Below are 15078 nucleotides of genomic sequence, written 5' to 3' on the forward strand. Positions count from 1 at the left end.
TATTGATTTGAGATGAAATTATTTTCTTTTGTGATTGACCAAAATAAGAATGGGTTTGTTAAACATTTGTTAGTTGAAGCTAAAGTAACTGAAATTGAATACAACAAACGTATTTATTTATATTTTGATTAAGATTAATTGTATTCTTTTTATTTTATTTTAATATTTTATTATTAGCCTTTAAATTATTGTTACATATAATTAATAAAATATATTATTATATATCTGAGATTTTACTTGATTTATTTTAGCTTTTTACAAAGTAATATAATGTGTATAAAAACAAAATGTAATACAGAAAATATATAAAAAAAAACTAACAAAAAATGACTAAAAAAATACAAAAAATAAACTCAAAATAAAACAGAAAATACATAAATAAATAAAAAATTACTTAAACTTTCAAATTAAAATAAAATACATAAATAAAAACTTCAGCATTATCTCAATATAATATATGACCATACACTGAACAAAATTATAAATGCAACACTTTTGTTTTTGTCCCCATTTTTCATGAGCTGAACTCAAAGATCTATTTACACAAAGGTTTATTTCTCTCAAATATTGTTCACAAATCTGTCTAAATCTGTGTTAGTGAGCACTTCTCCTTTTCCAAGATAATATCCACCTCACAGGTGTGACATATCAAGATGCTGTTTAGACAGAGTGATTATTGCACAGGTTTAATATAAAAAATAAATGCATAGAAAATATATACTTTAAAAGATATTGTAAGTTTTTCACCTTAAAGGTTTAGTTCATCCAAAATTCGAAATTAAGTCATAAATTACTGTAGTTATTTATAGATTATTTAAAATATTTATGAGTTATTTAAAAAAATTGTCTTTGATCTTTCAAGAGGGAATGATGTATGAGGTCAGCTTTGCTTTGTTCAATTAAATAAATTAAATTTAAATTAACAATTAAACAATAATAAAAAAAAAAAAACTAAGAACTAAGAACCCTATAACAGTATCTCCTTAAATTAAATGAATATTAACTGTATATGTTTCTTTGAAGGTAATATTTCTTAAGTGATTTTCTGAAACCATACAGAGTGTTTTATTGTTGAATAGTATTTGGGAGAGAGTTGCATTCACACATTGCTCTATACCTTACTGAACGCTGAATTGATTTGGTTTTTACTAATAAAACTACCTCCTACTGCATGCCTCATTGGATAATAATGTGTATGTGTACTAAAGGAGAGTTTTGCATGTAAATAAAAGGTGTTTTGTTTGTTATAAGATTATATAACAATACCATTAGTGAATACCCCAATCTATTTTTTACTTTAAACCATGAGAGGCTTTCATGCATTCTGTCAACATGTGATCTAAACCCACACGAGAGAGCCAGACGTGCAGCTTTATTCTGGAGAACTTGTAGTTGTTTTATATTAGTTGATGAAGTATTGGACCAAACCACAGAGCAGTAATCAAGGTGTGAATAAAACTATGCATAAATTACGTGTTTAACAATCTGTGGTGTCAAATATTCTGCACATCTTTTTATAACAGCCGAAGTGTTGCCCATTTTAGTTAACAGTTTCTGAACATGTTTGTCCCAACACAGTCTACTATCAGTCATCTCCCAATAGTTTAGCCTCTTCTTGTTGCTCAACTCAATTTTGCTCTATGCTCAACGTTATTCCTCTTTAGAACCACTGACACTCTGTGTGTGTTTGTGTGTGTGTGTGTGTGTGTGTCTGTGTGTGTGTGTGTGTGTGTGTGTGTGTGTGTGTGTATAATGACATGGGTATGACACAGGTATTACAAGGAGAGGGTGACTTATGAGGACATAACCCATGTCCACATTTTTCAAAACACTTATAAATCATACAGAATGAGTTTTTTTGAGAAAGTAAAAATGCACAAAGTTTCCTGTGAGGGTTAGGGTTAGGTGTAGGGTTGGTGAAGGGACATAGAATATACAGTTTCTACAGAATAAAAACCATTACACCTATGGGATGAACACACTTTACACAAAAACAAACATGTGGGTGTGTGTGTGTGTGTGTGTGTGTGTGTGTGTGTGTGTGTGTGTGTGTGTGTGTGTGTGTGTGAGTGTGTGTGTGTGTGTGTGTGTGTGTGTGTGTGTGTGTGTGTGTGTGTGTGTGTGTGTTGAAGGGGTTTGTCAGACACCGTTACCTGACCTGGTGTATTCCACTACCTTCCTTCCCCATTAGCCTGGCTCCACTGCCCTGTTGAATTGTGGGTAAGTCAATGTTGGTTCTGTCTGGCTGCTTGTTGTCATTGGCGTCTGGGCTGAGCAAGCGAAGTAACTCACACAGACACAGCGGGACGCTGTCTACAGCCCAGCAGGACATCATTAAATTAGGGTGGAGTCGCTCAAGCACTGGCCGTCCCATTTACTTCATCAGACTGATCCAGGAAGGTGAAGACCCCGAGAGCATCTCCACAGCTGCTAATCACTCACACACCACTCACTATACGAAAGGACTTATTCTGAATATTTATTGCCATCAAAGAGCACATTCATTTTGCCCCTAACGTGTAAAACTGGGCTACTCTGTCTTGTGCAACACTTGTTGTTCGTTTAGAAGATGCATGTTTGCTGTCCAAGTTGTGAGACGTATTATATCTTATATATACACTATAGAACAGCTTACAGCAGTTAGGTCCAATCCTTGGATTTGATAGGCTGAATCACTGGGACTTTGTCCTCTGTTTGTAAAGTAAAGAGTGTCTTTCTCTGCATGTTACATAGTTACAACAGTAGGTGGCGACAAATTCATTTCTGAATGAGTCATTGAATCATTCATTCAATCAACTGCTTTAAAGACACGGATTCATTCAGCAGAACATGTAACTGTATAAATGAGTGAGTCACTGCATCACCAATTAATTCAAAAGCAAATAAAATAAAATAAATAAAGCAAAACAAATGAATTAATTTCAGTTTTTAAAGTAGAAGCACACAATTAATCAATTACATTAAGGCATTGTGCATTTAGGCTTACAAATAAAATGATATAGTATCAGTAATTTATCTAATGAATCAATTATTTGCTTGAAAAAAAAAAACATAATCTTCAAAAAACAAATATCTTTAAATAAACTCTCTAATTTTGCCAGTTTCTTTGAATCGCATCTTCTTTCGTCATTTAGACTCGTTATTTTTTTTTTTTTTCGGACACACTTTATTTTTTCGGGTCCAATTCTCACTATTAACTAACCATTGACTATGACTTTTCCCTCAATTAACTCCTTATTCAAGATTTGCTGCTTATAAACAGTTTATAAGGTAGTTGTTAAGTTTAGGGTATTGGGTAGGATTATGGATGTCATGCATTATATGTGCTTTATAAGCACTAATAAACAGTCAATATGTTAATAATACACATGCTAATAAGCAACTTGTTGTTAGTGTGAATTGGACCCTATACTAAAGTGTTACCTTTTTTTCCAACAAATAAAAAATGTCAAATATATTCTAAATGTATATAACTTCAAATCTTTATTATCATAGATTTCCCCAAAAAATAATACTTCAGTACACCAGGTCTTTAGCTGCATGGTTCATAGTTATGCCAGTAGGTGACGAGAAATTAATTTATGAGTGAATCATTCATTCAAATGATTCATTCAAAGAAACCGATTCATTCATTCAGTGAAACGGGTGACTGTAGGCGTTTCTTAATGTCAAGGATGCTTCCTTGGTAGGACTGATCCTTGCAAGTCACTTCCTTCAGAGGCTAGGTGAGACTCCTCTTTAGCATACGGAGAACATGTAAATGTAACAGGCTAGCAAGTGCACGTAATTGCGTCATTAAGTCAGTGAAGAGGTCCGTTTGAATAACGCTACTTGGACAACTTAACTAGTTATTTATAAAAGAAATGCCGTTGACGCAACCAATTGTTAAATGACAGGTCCGGTTCAGTTAACCATTTGTATTTGTATAATTTACAATGTCAATACGGTAGTAATTTATACTGGCATTTAATCACTGTCAAACTTTACTTATATTTACTACAGTTATAACAAATGTTTGGTAACGTAAATAAAAACCGTTAACGCTCCGACTACGTTAACAGAAGGACATTACACATATGCATCCTTTCCTGTGCATGGGATATTCTTCGAACGAAGGACTCAGTCCTTGGTTGAAATTCCGAGGATCCTCAACATTGGAACAGTCCTTCAACGGATGTCGATGATGTAGCATCCTCGAAATACTGGCTTCCGAGGATCCTTCCTTGACATTGAGAAACACCTCGTATTTCAGAGTGAGTCATTGAATCATTTACTCAACACTTCATCCAGAAGCACTGATTCATTAAGAAGCAATTTATTGGTGCATCACACACAAAGTAACAAATGTATCAAATGTAAGTTCCTTAAATTTGTCAACATATAAAACACAAAGTTTATTTTTTTTATTTTATTTTGCATTTTATAATATCTAGCAAAATATATAAATATTCATTTTATTTTATAAAATGTATTTATATAGTATAAAAGATCATTAATATCTACATTTAATCTAATTATCTATGTTTGATCACGAGTCCAATGAAAAATGCATGATTTTTTGTTTTTTAATTTTTTATTGGCTCTCAATCGCTATGCGCTTTAAATGCCAACAGAAAAATAAAAAAGTGTGAAATGCTCAGAAACCTGGGTCCAAAAGGCTAAATATAATACCAACTCAACATAGTTTGCTATAATTGTGTTAAAATCAAACCAAAGTCATAAGATACACTTCATCTTGTGGTGCTAGCTGCGTACCGTCCAGATTTAAGAGCAGATCATGTCAGCGAGCAAAATGAAGCTTGCTGTTCATATCAACACTAATTACATTCCCTACTTCAAAACCATCAATGTAATAAAACGTAGTGAAATAAACCAAGTCCTCGTCCACCCACGGCCATCTGCTGAGGAATCACTGGCTCTTCTCCACACATCAACAACTTATTCTCTTCTCCTGCACTCAATTTATGCATTTCTGCTGCTTTTGTTGCTGTTTATCCAAAAAGCAGAGGGTAGTGTCTGTTTTTGCTCTTCTTGCTCTCATGTAGCAGCAGTGGTAATGATTTTCTGCTTTGTATTTGTTTTGTTACCTCTTAATTAATGCCTCTTTTATAATGAAAACAAAGAGCCCTTTGAGACGCTGTCGTTCAGAATCAGGCCGCTCTCTTTTCTGCTCTCCCTCGCTGTTTCTTGACTCTGTTTTATACCGCAGGAGATCTAGCATTGCTCTCCGATATTAAAATATAACTTCAATCAAATAACGACCAAAGCACAAGTTGTTCGGCTTTCATTAACAATAAAGACATCCGACAGCAGCGCACATTCACTCAGTCGACATTTTAATTACATATCATCAAGACAAATCCTTGTATAGTCTGTTACATCTCACTCAAAAATACAAACACTTTCAACCAAGCCAAAATATTCAATATTGAATCTAAATTCTGATCTAAAACCTTGCATCAGGGTCGTGTTAACGTCGTGTAAACCGGCTGCTCCCAGTTTGCACCGGGACTGTGAGACGGACTCGACAAGCTGTTGAGAACAGGAGTGACGTACGATCTTCTGGAGGAATGGAAGTACGGATACTGGTAAATGCCAGCGGGATACCCGGAATACGTGGAGAAGTACGTGGAGTTCTGCAGGTCGGGACAGTCGGAGAGTTCAGATTGGGTCGGGGACCCGTGAGACTCTCCGTAATGAGCTGGACTCAGTTGTTCTGTTTTAATGAGCGCTCTTTGTTGGTTTGGCGACCCCTTGTTCCACGCCGAAGCGCTGCTGTGAGGATGATGGTGGTAGGATGTGCTGAGACCGCCGGGACCGCCGGGGTTCTCCATGTGAGCGTTTACAGGCAGGTACTGGTCGAACTCACGCACGTCGAACGGACCCATGCCGCCGATGACATCACTGCTGAGCTCCGAGAGGTCCACGATCCCGAAGTCGATGTTGTGTCTAGTGTTCTCCGACACGCGCCGGGACTCCTGCTTCACGCTTTGATGCTGATCGGACTTCGGTGTGGTTGGAGGCGTCAGAGGACCGTGTGCTTGACCTGGGTTGGAAACATCGAAAGTGTTTGGAAAGAAAATGATAAACTACTCTCTTTACAAGTTCTTTCATGTTTTCTTAGTCAAAATCTAAGACTCTTTTTCGTCTATAAACAACCTTTTGCAGAATGGAAAGATCCCATGGATGCTCACAGTTCTTCGTGGAACCTTTATGGAAGCTTAAAGAAGTGTAATAAATGAAGACAATAAATGCACTCACCACCGTGGGCCGGATGAAGGTGCATCGCTCTCATAGCTGCTTCCGTCTTGAACATTTGATCCGAGGGATGATGGTTCTTCTCCGCTCCCGCGTCCAGCTCACTCTGACCCGGCTTCAGGCTCTTCCTTCTCCGCGGCTGATACTTATAATCCGGATAGTCTTTCTTGTGCTGGAGCCGCAGTCTCTCTGCCTCTTCCACGAACGGCCGTTTCTCGCTCTCAGACAGCAGCCTGGAGGATCCACGCACACACACACCACACACAGCATGTGAACGATGAACAAAAACACATCCAGATTTAACTGCTAGCCGGTTTCGGTACAGCAACACATCGTTTACACGCAGCTCCACGAGATACAGACGGTATTCCTGTTAATACGCTCTCTGTATTCCATCAGTAAACTAGTCATTTTGGTAACACTTTACAATAAGGTAGTTAACATCATCAGTTAACATTGGCTTACAATGCACAATATTCTACAGCATGCTAGTCAACATTTACAAACACATAGTTAAAATGTGCTATTATCAATTATAACAAAGGTTAATGAATGCTGTGATATTCTTTGCTCATAAGGTAATGCAATGAAACATTATTGAACTTTAGAGCAGTACACTACTTTTTTGTGACTTATAAACAAATTACTAATTTGAGTTGTTCATAACTCACATCGGATTAGAATATGTATGTAACTCCAATTTTATTTTACACTACAATAAATCCTGGGTTGTTTTAACCCACCTTTGGATAATATATATGGACCAACCCAACAGTTTTTTAAATTAAATTATTTTTTAATTATATTTTTAACCCAGAAGTTGGGTTTAGTCCATAGTTGACCCAAAGTTTAGATCGTAGGTAATAGTCCTAGTGGTCATGAGAAGCTAGTATCGATCTCTTACTCTTGATTATTACGCGTTAAATAACTAATCAGAATTCACAGTTGAATTCAAAATCATGCTTCTATTTAATTAGTAGGCTATAGAGAAACTGGAGTAAATCCTGTGAGTGCTAGTATATGATTTATACACGAGTGATGTCAAAAAGAAACCTTTGTCTTAAAAAAAAATCTGTACTAGATCAGTGTAAGGAGTGTGCGTCACTATGTTGTTCATTATTGCGCAAATACACTATGCATTGTGTTCATGATGTGCTGTGAAGTGTGATCATCGGTCTCCGTGATGGATACCTCCATAACTTGCCGAGGGTCTTGCTGAGCTCGGCGTTGTGCAGGTGCGGGTATTGATCCGCGAGCTTCCTGCGCGCCGCCTGCGCCCACACCATAAACGCGTTCATGGGTCTCTTCACGTGAGGCTTGTCTTTCAAAGACCTGCCACCCTGCGTGGGCACGGGCACCAGCGACCAGTCGTAGCCCTTGAGGACCTGCGACACCGCGTCTCGGATGCACGGGGGGAACCGAGCGTCCTCCTCGCTGTCCGCCGGGTCACCGGCGCCGGTCCGGGACTGCGAGCCTCGCTCGGACACTGACGGAGAGCACGGAGCAGAGTCCACATCGCCGATAAAAGATGGAGACGGAGTTTTATCAGGCTCTTTTGACATCTTAAAATCCACGCTGAAGAAACAAAGATAAACAAATGTGCGTGATTTAGAAGCGTATATTCCAGATGAAGCTGTAACGCAGTGGTTTCTTGGATCTCAAGCCTCGGTCGATCGACACTGGTCAGTGAACTGGCAACATGTCACAACTTCTTGTTAGGAGAGAAGTTTTCCCGAGGTTTCTATAGCCTCCTCCTTCTCTCCTCTCATTGGAGGAGAAGCTTCATCATAACTGCTCCGTTCAACACATCAGCAACTTTTACAGTTAATTGAACATAACTGAGTAACAAATTAGACCATAAACCCATAACTGCACATGGGCTCCCTGACAAATAGCCATCGCTGCATTTTATGAAAACTCTCTTAGACTAAGACTATAATCATGACTTGAATGAAACATTATAATATTTTGCATGTGAAAGATATACAATATGGTTTTCGCAGTACAGTCGTAAAATATTATACTATTTTATAATATGTATATTTCTTAATAACGATCTATAACATTTTGTAGGCCTATGTGAAAAATATAATAACATGTGATTCTGTCATGTTTTTAATTTTAATTCATTGAATAATCACCGTAGTTTTCATAAAATTGTCACATTTGTTTTAAATGTATACAATTTATTACACACGATATTTACAAAGTTTTTGTACAAAATAAACGTTTGATGGCAGTGCTGGCAGAGGCGCATTGTCCGCTGATTGGTCAGATTCCTTGCGCATGCGCAGGACGTTTGAGAAACATGGCGTCCTCCTGAAAGAACTCCGAGAACAGCGAACGTTTCCCGCGAAAGCGACTCGAGATGCGCTTGTCTCAGACAGTCTCTCACACGACAGATGCAGCGAGACAGTGCAAGACGAAGACTCGAGCAAACATGACAAGAAAGTGGGCGTATCGACCTAACTGTCTCTGGCTCACGAGCCATGCTTTCATCTCCTGCGAGTCCGACAGGTGGCAACTCTACAGGATGCTGTTGCTAGGAGACACAGTTACATCACTTAGTTACAGTTACTAGCCTGTGCACTAGAAACCTAGAAGTTTACATAAGTGCAAGGCCTGTGTATAATACAATCCCTCACCTTTTTGCTTGCCAAAGTGTGAAATCACAGCTATCTCGTTTTCTTTCTAGTTGTGGCTTTCACTGTGGCCTACAATCAGAACAAACAGCTCATTGAGAGAAAGTGCTCATGCCATGAAAGCACTGCTTGAGGAGTGTTAAGTGTTATGTGGGTGGCAGGATTGGCACTGTGTACTCTCCTTCAGTCCTCTGGTTTAGGGAAGGGAATGACAGGGATGCCAACCTGGATGGGAATGGCTCTGGCAGGGTTTGTTTTAATTATGGTGAAGTGCCAGTATGATCATTATGGGAGCGCTTTGGATCCTTTATCACTCTATTGTGGATGTCGGACAGCTTTGGTGAGCACGCACGTACATTTATCTTAAAACGGTCTTATTATTGTAATAAAGTTTTTGTCACACCTACAGAATTTATTTGATTTTTATATGGAAGCCCTTTTCGTACACATAAGAAAACAATTGTGCTTTCGCTAAATCTTAGTTATTACATGTCATAAAAAGACTACATTTTGAGTATAATTATGAGATAAAAAAAAGTCGAGATAATGAGATAATGCATCATAATTATGACATAATTACATAAAACGTCAAAAAAATATGAGATGAGTCATAATTATAAGTCATAATTATGACAAAAGGCTGAAATTATGACAACAAAAAAAGTGATTTTAAAGTCATGACTTACCGAGTCATCATGAGATACAAATGTTATACTGTGATTAAAAAGTATTATATTTTTTATTTCATAATAAAAAAAAATGTATAATGTAATTATGACTATGTATCTCATACTTTTACCTTTTTGTATTAATTATGCATTTTTGTTATATTTTTTAAACATTATGAATTAGTATGTCGTCATTTGGACTTTTTTATCTCATAATTTGACTTTTTAACCCATTATCTGTAATTTTCATAATTTTTGCTTTTTATTTAATAAGCATGACTTAGTGTGTCATAATTGACTTTTTATCTCATAATTATGCATTATATACAGATTTTGGCTTATCTCAGAAATATGATTTAGTATCTCATTATTTTGACATGTCATAATTGTACTTTTTATCTCTTGACTTAGTATGTCATAATTATGACTTTTTATCTCATAATTTGTGTGCATTTTGGCTTATCATAAATATGATTTAGTATTATTATTTCGATTTATGTCATAATTTACATTTTTATCCCTTTATGACATAGTATGTACAACATTAATTCTTTGTATGACTTTGTTTTTCATAATTATGACTTTTTATCTCATAGTTATGTCTAGGTATCTCATAATTAGTATCTTATGTCATAGTTATGATTTACAAAAGTATGACTTTTTTTCTTATATAGCAAGAATTGGCTTACCCTACTTGTATGTGATGCAAATAATTTTAATCTAATGTATTTCTTTGTTTCCTTTTATCCAGGTGCTCCTTTGGTGAGTAATCATCTCTCACATTGTTTGTAAGATAAAGTCATGCACTTTTGGATTTCTAGTAGCAATATTCTCATAAATGTGAGTTTTTACTGAATCATTGCAACAGAAGAATAAATCAGGACTTGTTCTCCCAGAATTCCCTTCAGTGTTTAGAGTTATGATTTGGGATCTCCACGAGTGCGAGCGATAGAGGCTTTGAAGCCAGATGCGTTCGGGACGAAGCGGCCTGCGCCAAGCCACAGTGGGAAGATGATTCATCTCAACTCTTATCCCAGCGTTTGACCTCATCCCACTAACCACATCTGTGATCGCTTCATCCTGTGTTTTACACCAGTTTTGTCTTTTAAAGCTTTTCCTGGTTTTATTGATCAATCCAAGTGCATGTAACATTGTAATGGTTTTCAGATGATTAGAAATCTCTTTCCATTTTCAGAAGTGGACATACTGTACCAGGGCTGTAAACTAGTGTAATGGACCAATGCATCAATCTAATGACTAACAATAGGATGCATAGAGGAAAAAAATATAATAATGATTTTATATCCTATAAGATATAGTTTGACTATTCAAACATTTTCTGACAGATTATTGACAGTTTGAAATCTTTTAATAAGTTTTTACAGCTTTGATTTTGAAATGTCCTTTTTTTATTTTTTCTGTATAAATATATTTTTCCTTATGTTGTTGCTTGTATTTTAATGGTCGCATATTTTAGAAAACACATAAATATATCTATATTTATAATAATTGTTTAGTTTATATAGTTGCATTTAGTACATTTTAATGCAATTTAGATGTATATATTTATAGTAGAATTATAGTATAGTTATGGTATATTTATGACATTATAAAAAAAAAGTGGAAAATTCCGAAATGGCAAAATAAAATTTGTCCAAAATAGTCAGAATTGCGAGATATAGAGTCAGAAATAGAAGTTTAAATCGCCCAATTCTTTCCTTTTTGGGGATGGACTCTGAGAAAAAAAGTCATAATTATGAGGGAAAAAATCTGAAATTTAAGACAAAAAAAAATCACACGTTTTTTCTTCCTGTAAATCTAAAAAGTCATATTTCTCCCCTCCCAATTCTTCCTATTTTCCTCATAATTCAAAAAAAAAAAAAAAAAAAAAAATTTAAATTGCGAGAAAGGAAATAGAATTTTGAAATATTGCAATTATTATTATTATTATTATTATTATTATTTAAATATCGTGGCAGAAACAAGCTTCCATAGGATCCCAATTAGGATTCAGGATTTGCAATTAAATGTTCATGTTGCAATTTGTTGCATTTGTGGATTGATACAAAAGTAACAGATTATGGAAAAATAAGCACATGATACATTGATCGCAGACTGTTTAAACTTTAATCTAATTGTGGCATGTTTCGAGGTTTTTGCATCAATCAAATCTTCCAATGTAAACCTCTTAAGACATTCAACATACAATCACATTTGGTCATATTTTTATGAACAGTAATTTTAGTGTGAGTGTTAAATTGCTAATCTGTTTTGAGGATGGGAGTGTCATCCAAAAACTCCTGTTGAGTCTAGTTAGGGGTAAACCAAATTAAGTGCGAAGAGAAGCTGGCAGCGTCTCAAATATGCAGAATCTTTCTGTTCTTCTCCCAAGACTCAAATGCAATCAGCGGAGCTGCAGAGGTAATGAATTATTCACTCCCAAACCAAATAATTGTGTCTGGAAATCTGATTAGGGGTGTAAAAATAGCATTGAGATGCTGGAGCAGATCTCTCGCCCGTCTCCTGTGTGTATGATACTATGTGAGCACCTCCAAACTCTGTCCAATCGCTCAGTGTGAGCTGAACACAAGCCACCTCCAGGCTTTACACCAGGAAACACAGCTTGAGGTCAGGTGAAATCTACTAGTGTGTGAACACTCGGATGCGGTGTGATGCATGGATGGATGTCCTGAGGAGATGTTTAGATGGCAGTGATTTAGAGATTCGAAGCACATTCTCTTTACTTTAAAGCAGCCCATGGCAGAAAAACACACACACGGATGATGGTGTTGAACGCCAAGTGAAATACAGTTGAGAATATTTGATTATTGGATGCCCAGAGCTCTTGTTTTACAACAGGGCCGGTGTAAACAGAAAGACTATAAAGTTGTGATAATCATTTAATTAGAAGAGAATTGGGAAGTTCTCATCCCAGTAATGTTGGAGTCAGTCCCTGAATGACTCTTGATAAACACATTGACAGAATCTGTCTGACCTTAAAGAGCTTGAGCTATTAAAGCAGCAAATAATCCAGCACAACATATTCTGAATTAGAATTGATTTATTTAAAGTTTATTTAAGTTTTAGTAGTTGTGATTTTGTCCTTTTTATTAATTTTGAATTTGTTTTTATATTTTCTGTTTTCATTTAAAGTTTAAAGTTTTACTATTTTTTTTTGTTTTTGTCATTTTATTAGTTTATATTAAGAGTTTCACTATTAATATAATAAACTTTTCTTTTTCACTTTAATTTTAAACATTTTGTATTTTGTGTGTTTTTCTACATTTTATTAGTTTTTTTGACTATTTGAAATTAGAATACATTTTTATATTTTTCATATTTTAAGTCGGTTTCATTTTAATTTTAGTAAGTTTTAGTAATTTTGTTGTGCTTTTGTTAATTTTATTAGATTTTATTAATATTTTAATTGATATTTTTTTTATATATATTTTGTTTTAATGTAATTTTTAGTTAAAGTTTTAGTATTTTGACATTTATTTATTTTTTTATATTTAGAATTTATTTTTATATTTCCTGTTTTCATTTAAATTTTAGATAAATGTTTATTAATTTTTTGTATGTTTTTGTCATTTTTATTAGTTTATGTTAATATTTAAAATTAGAATTTATTTTATATTGCCATTTTCATTTTAATTTTACTTAAAGTTTTTGTATTTTGTTATGTTTTTGTCATTTATATTTTTTTGACTATTTTAAATTAGAATTTATTTTGATATTTTAAGCTTGTTTAATTTTTTTATTACATATTCATTTTTATGTAAATTTTAGAGATCTGTAACATTTAATTAGGGCTATGGTTCAAATGTAAATATGCATTGCAATCAGTAAAAATGTATCAATTGTTTGGTGACCTTCTCCCTCTCCAGTTAAAAAGCCAAAATAAGATGCGTCCAAATGCATCCCATTACTGATACACATCTGCTGAAAATCATGTGTTTTTATGCCTCTCATGAACAAACCTCATAACTGGAGACTAAAATCCTAGAATATTGCATATTTATTGGACAGAATCAAACAGGAGGAGTGGAGATGTTTCATGTGGAGTCACTCAGATTTCATGAGTTGTAGTGTTGTGATCGTCATGCTGGTTTTGTTTGCTCTGAGATTGATCTTCCCCTCACAGAGATGATCTCTTTGGTCAGTGTTTGTGTGTTTGTGTGAGTGCAGGTTCTGCTGTGGAGTTGCATGTCTTTCCCTGCTCTCCTCCAGTCGTGTGTCACAGGACGAAGGAAAAGTGCATGTGCACGGCTAATGCACACATTAAACGCCGTCAGACGACTTCTGTCTGGATTTTTATGGCTTGTGCGACTGGTCTATATAACTATTGACTGCCAAAGTATGGAGGTTGGCATAAAGATGAAAATGTTTTTCCAATTAACTCCACAAATGAGGAGGAATGGAGAAGGCGAGCTGCACGTTTGGTTAAAGCAGGCCAAGAATATAATTGCCTTTAAGTGCTTACAACTGTAAAACCCCCAGACACACGAGGAATAACAAGACCCGGCTTCTAAAAGCATGTAATGATGATCACGTGTTAGATTTCAGATTTCTATTCTCAAATAAAGACGTGTGATTGGGTGCGAGGTGTGAGACGCTCTTTCGGTTTGGTTGCAGAGGAGTCATTAAAACTGATTGGGAACGTCGATATCTTTAGCCAATTAGCTAAACATTTATTCGTGAGCATGAAGTTGTGTTTGTTTGCAGTACTTTTATGGAAGATTGTTGGATTAAAAAGAAAAGAAAAGGCAATTGCAACTTTTTATCTCACAATTCAGAGTTTATTTCTTGCAGAAACATGTTTATAGCAGTCCTGAGTATATTTCTTGCACATTTAAGTTTATTTCTGCAATTCTGACTTTTTTTCTCTGAATTGAAAGTTTATTTCGCTCAAAATTGAGTTTATAACACACAGTTCTGACTGTATGTTATGTTGTTTTAGATATATTTCTCAGTTCTGAATTATATATTTTTTAATTCTTATTGTTAATTCTGCTAATTATTATTCTTTTAACAATTCTTTTTTTAATTTATCTCGATTTTGGGTTTACGTCTCACAATTGTGAATGTATTTCTCACAATTCTTTCTTTTTTCTCACAATTGTGAGTTGATTTCTTGCATTTCAGAACTGCAAAATAATAAAAAATTAAATTGAGGTAAAAGTACACAATTATTTATTTATTTATTTGTCCCATGGTAGAATCGGGCTTTTATACGTTTATTATAGTTTGTATTAATCAGAATTAATAAATCATATTATTTTATTATTATTTTAAATATATGTTTTATTAATATTAATAATATTATATGTTTAATTAACAGTTTTTATTTTTTTTGTACAATTTTCTGGTTTTACTTTAATTTGAGTTTGTTGCATTTTTAAACCCATCTATATAGTTTAAATTTGTATTTGGAAGGTTTAATTTTAGTTAAGTTCAAATTAAACTAAAAGCAAATGAGAAATGTTGCCATGGCAACTAGCTGAAACGAA

The 15078-nt window shown here is 34.8% G+C and overlaps 1 protein-coding gene across 1 annotated transcript; it reads right to left on the bottom strand.

Moving 5' to 3' along the window:
• Window positions 1-5315: 5315 nt before the first annotated feature.
• Window positions 5316-7958, bottom strand: LOC127959258 (transcription factor Sox-8-like). Its single transcript, XM_052558324.1, has 3 exons — window positions 7450-7958; window positions 6262-6491; window positions 5316-6046 (listed from the first exon to the last, which is right to left on the bottom strand). Exons 1-3 carry the CDS (start codon window positions 7818-7820, stop codon window positions 5460-5462), a joined length of 1188 nt encoding a protein of 395 aa, XP_052414284.1. The 5' UTR covers window positions 7821-7958; the 3' UTR covers window positions 5316-5459.
• Between the last annotated feature and the right edge of the window lie 7120 nt (window positions 7959-15078).

The sequence above is a fragment of the Carassius gibelio genome, chromosome B6, assembly GCF_023724105.1.
Source record: "Carassius gibelio isolate Cgi1373 ecotype wild population from Czech Republic chromosome B6, carGib1.2-hapl.c, whole genome shotgun sequence".
In the NCBI taxonomy this organism is placed as follows: domain Eukaryota; kingdom Metazoa; phylum Chordata; class Actinopteri; order Cypriniformes; family Cyprinidae; genus Carassius; species Carassius gibelio.

What these genes read in the sequence shown, in the direction of transcription:
- LOC127959258 (XM_052558324.1), bottom strand. Translation starts at nt 7,820, where the DNA reads ATGTCAAAAGAGCCTGATAAAACTCCGTCTCCATCTTTTATCGGCGAT. An exon ending in ACCCTCGGCAAGTTATGGAG is followed by an intron (nt 6,492 to 7,449) that starts GTATCCATCACG and finishes TGGATCCTCCAG; the next exon opens with GCTGCTGTCTGAGAGCGAGA. An exon ending in CCTTCATCCGGCCCACGGTG is followed by an intron (nt 6,047 to 6,261) that starts GTGAGTGCATTT and finishes TTTCCAACCCAG; the next exon opens with GTCAAGCACACGGTCCTCTG.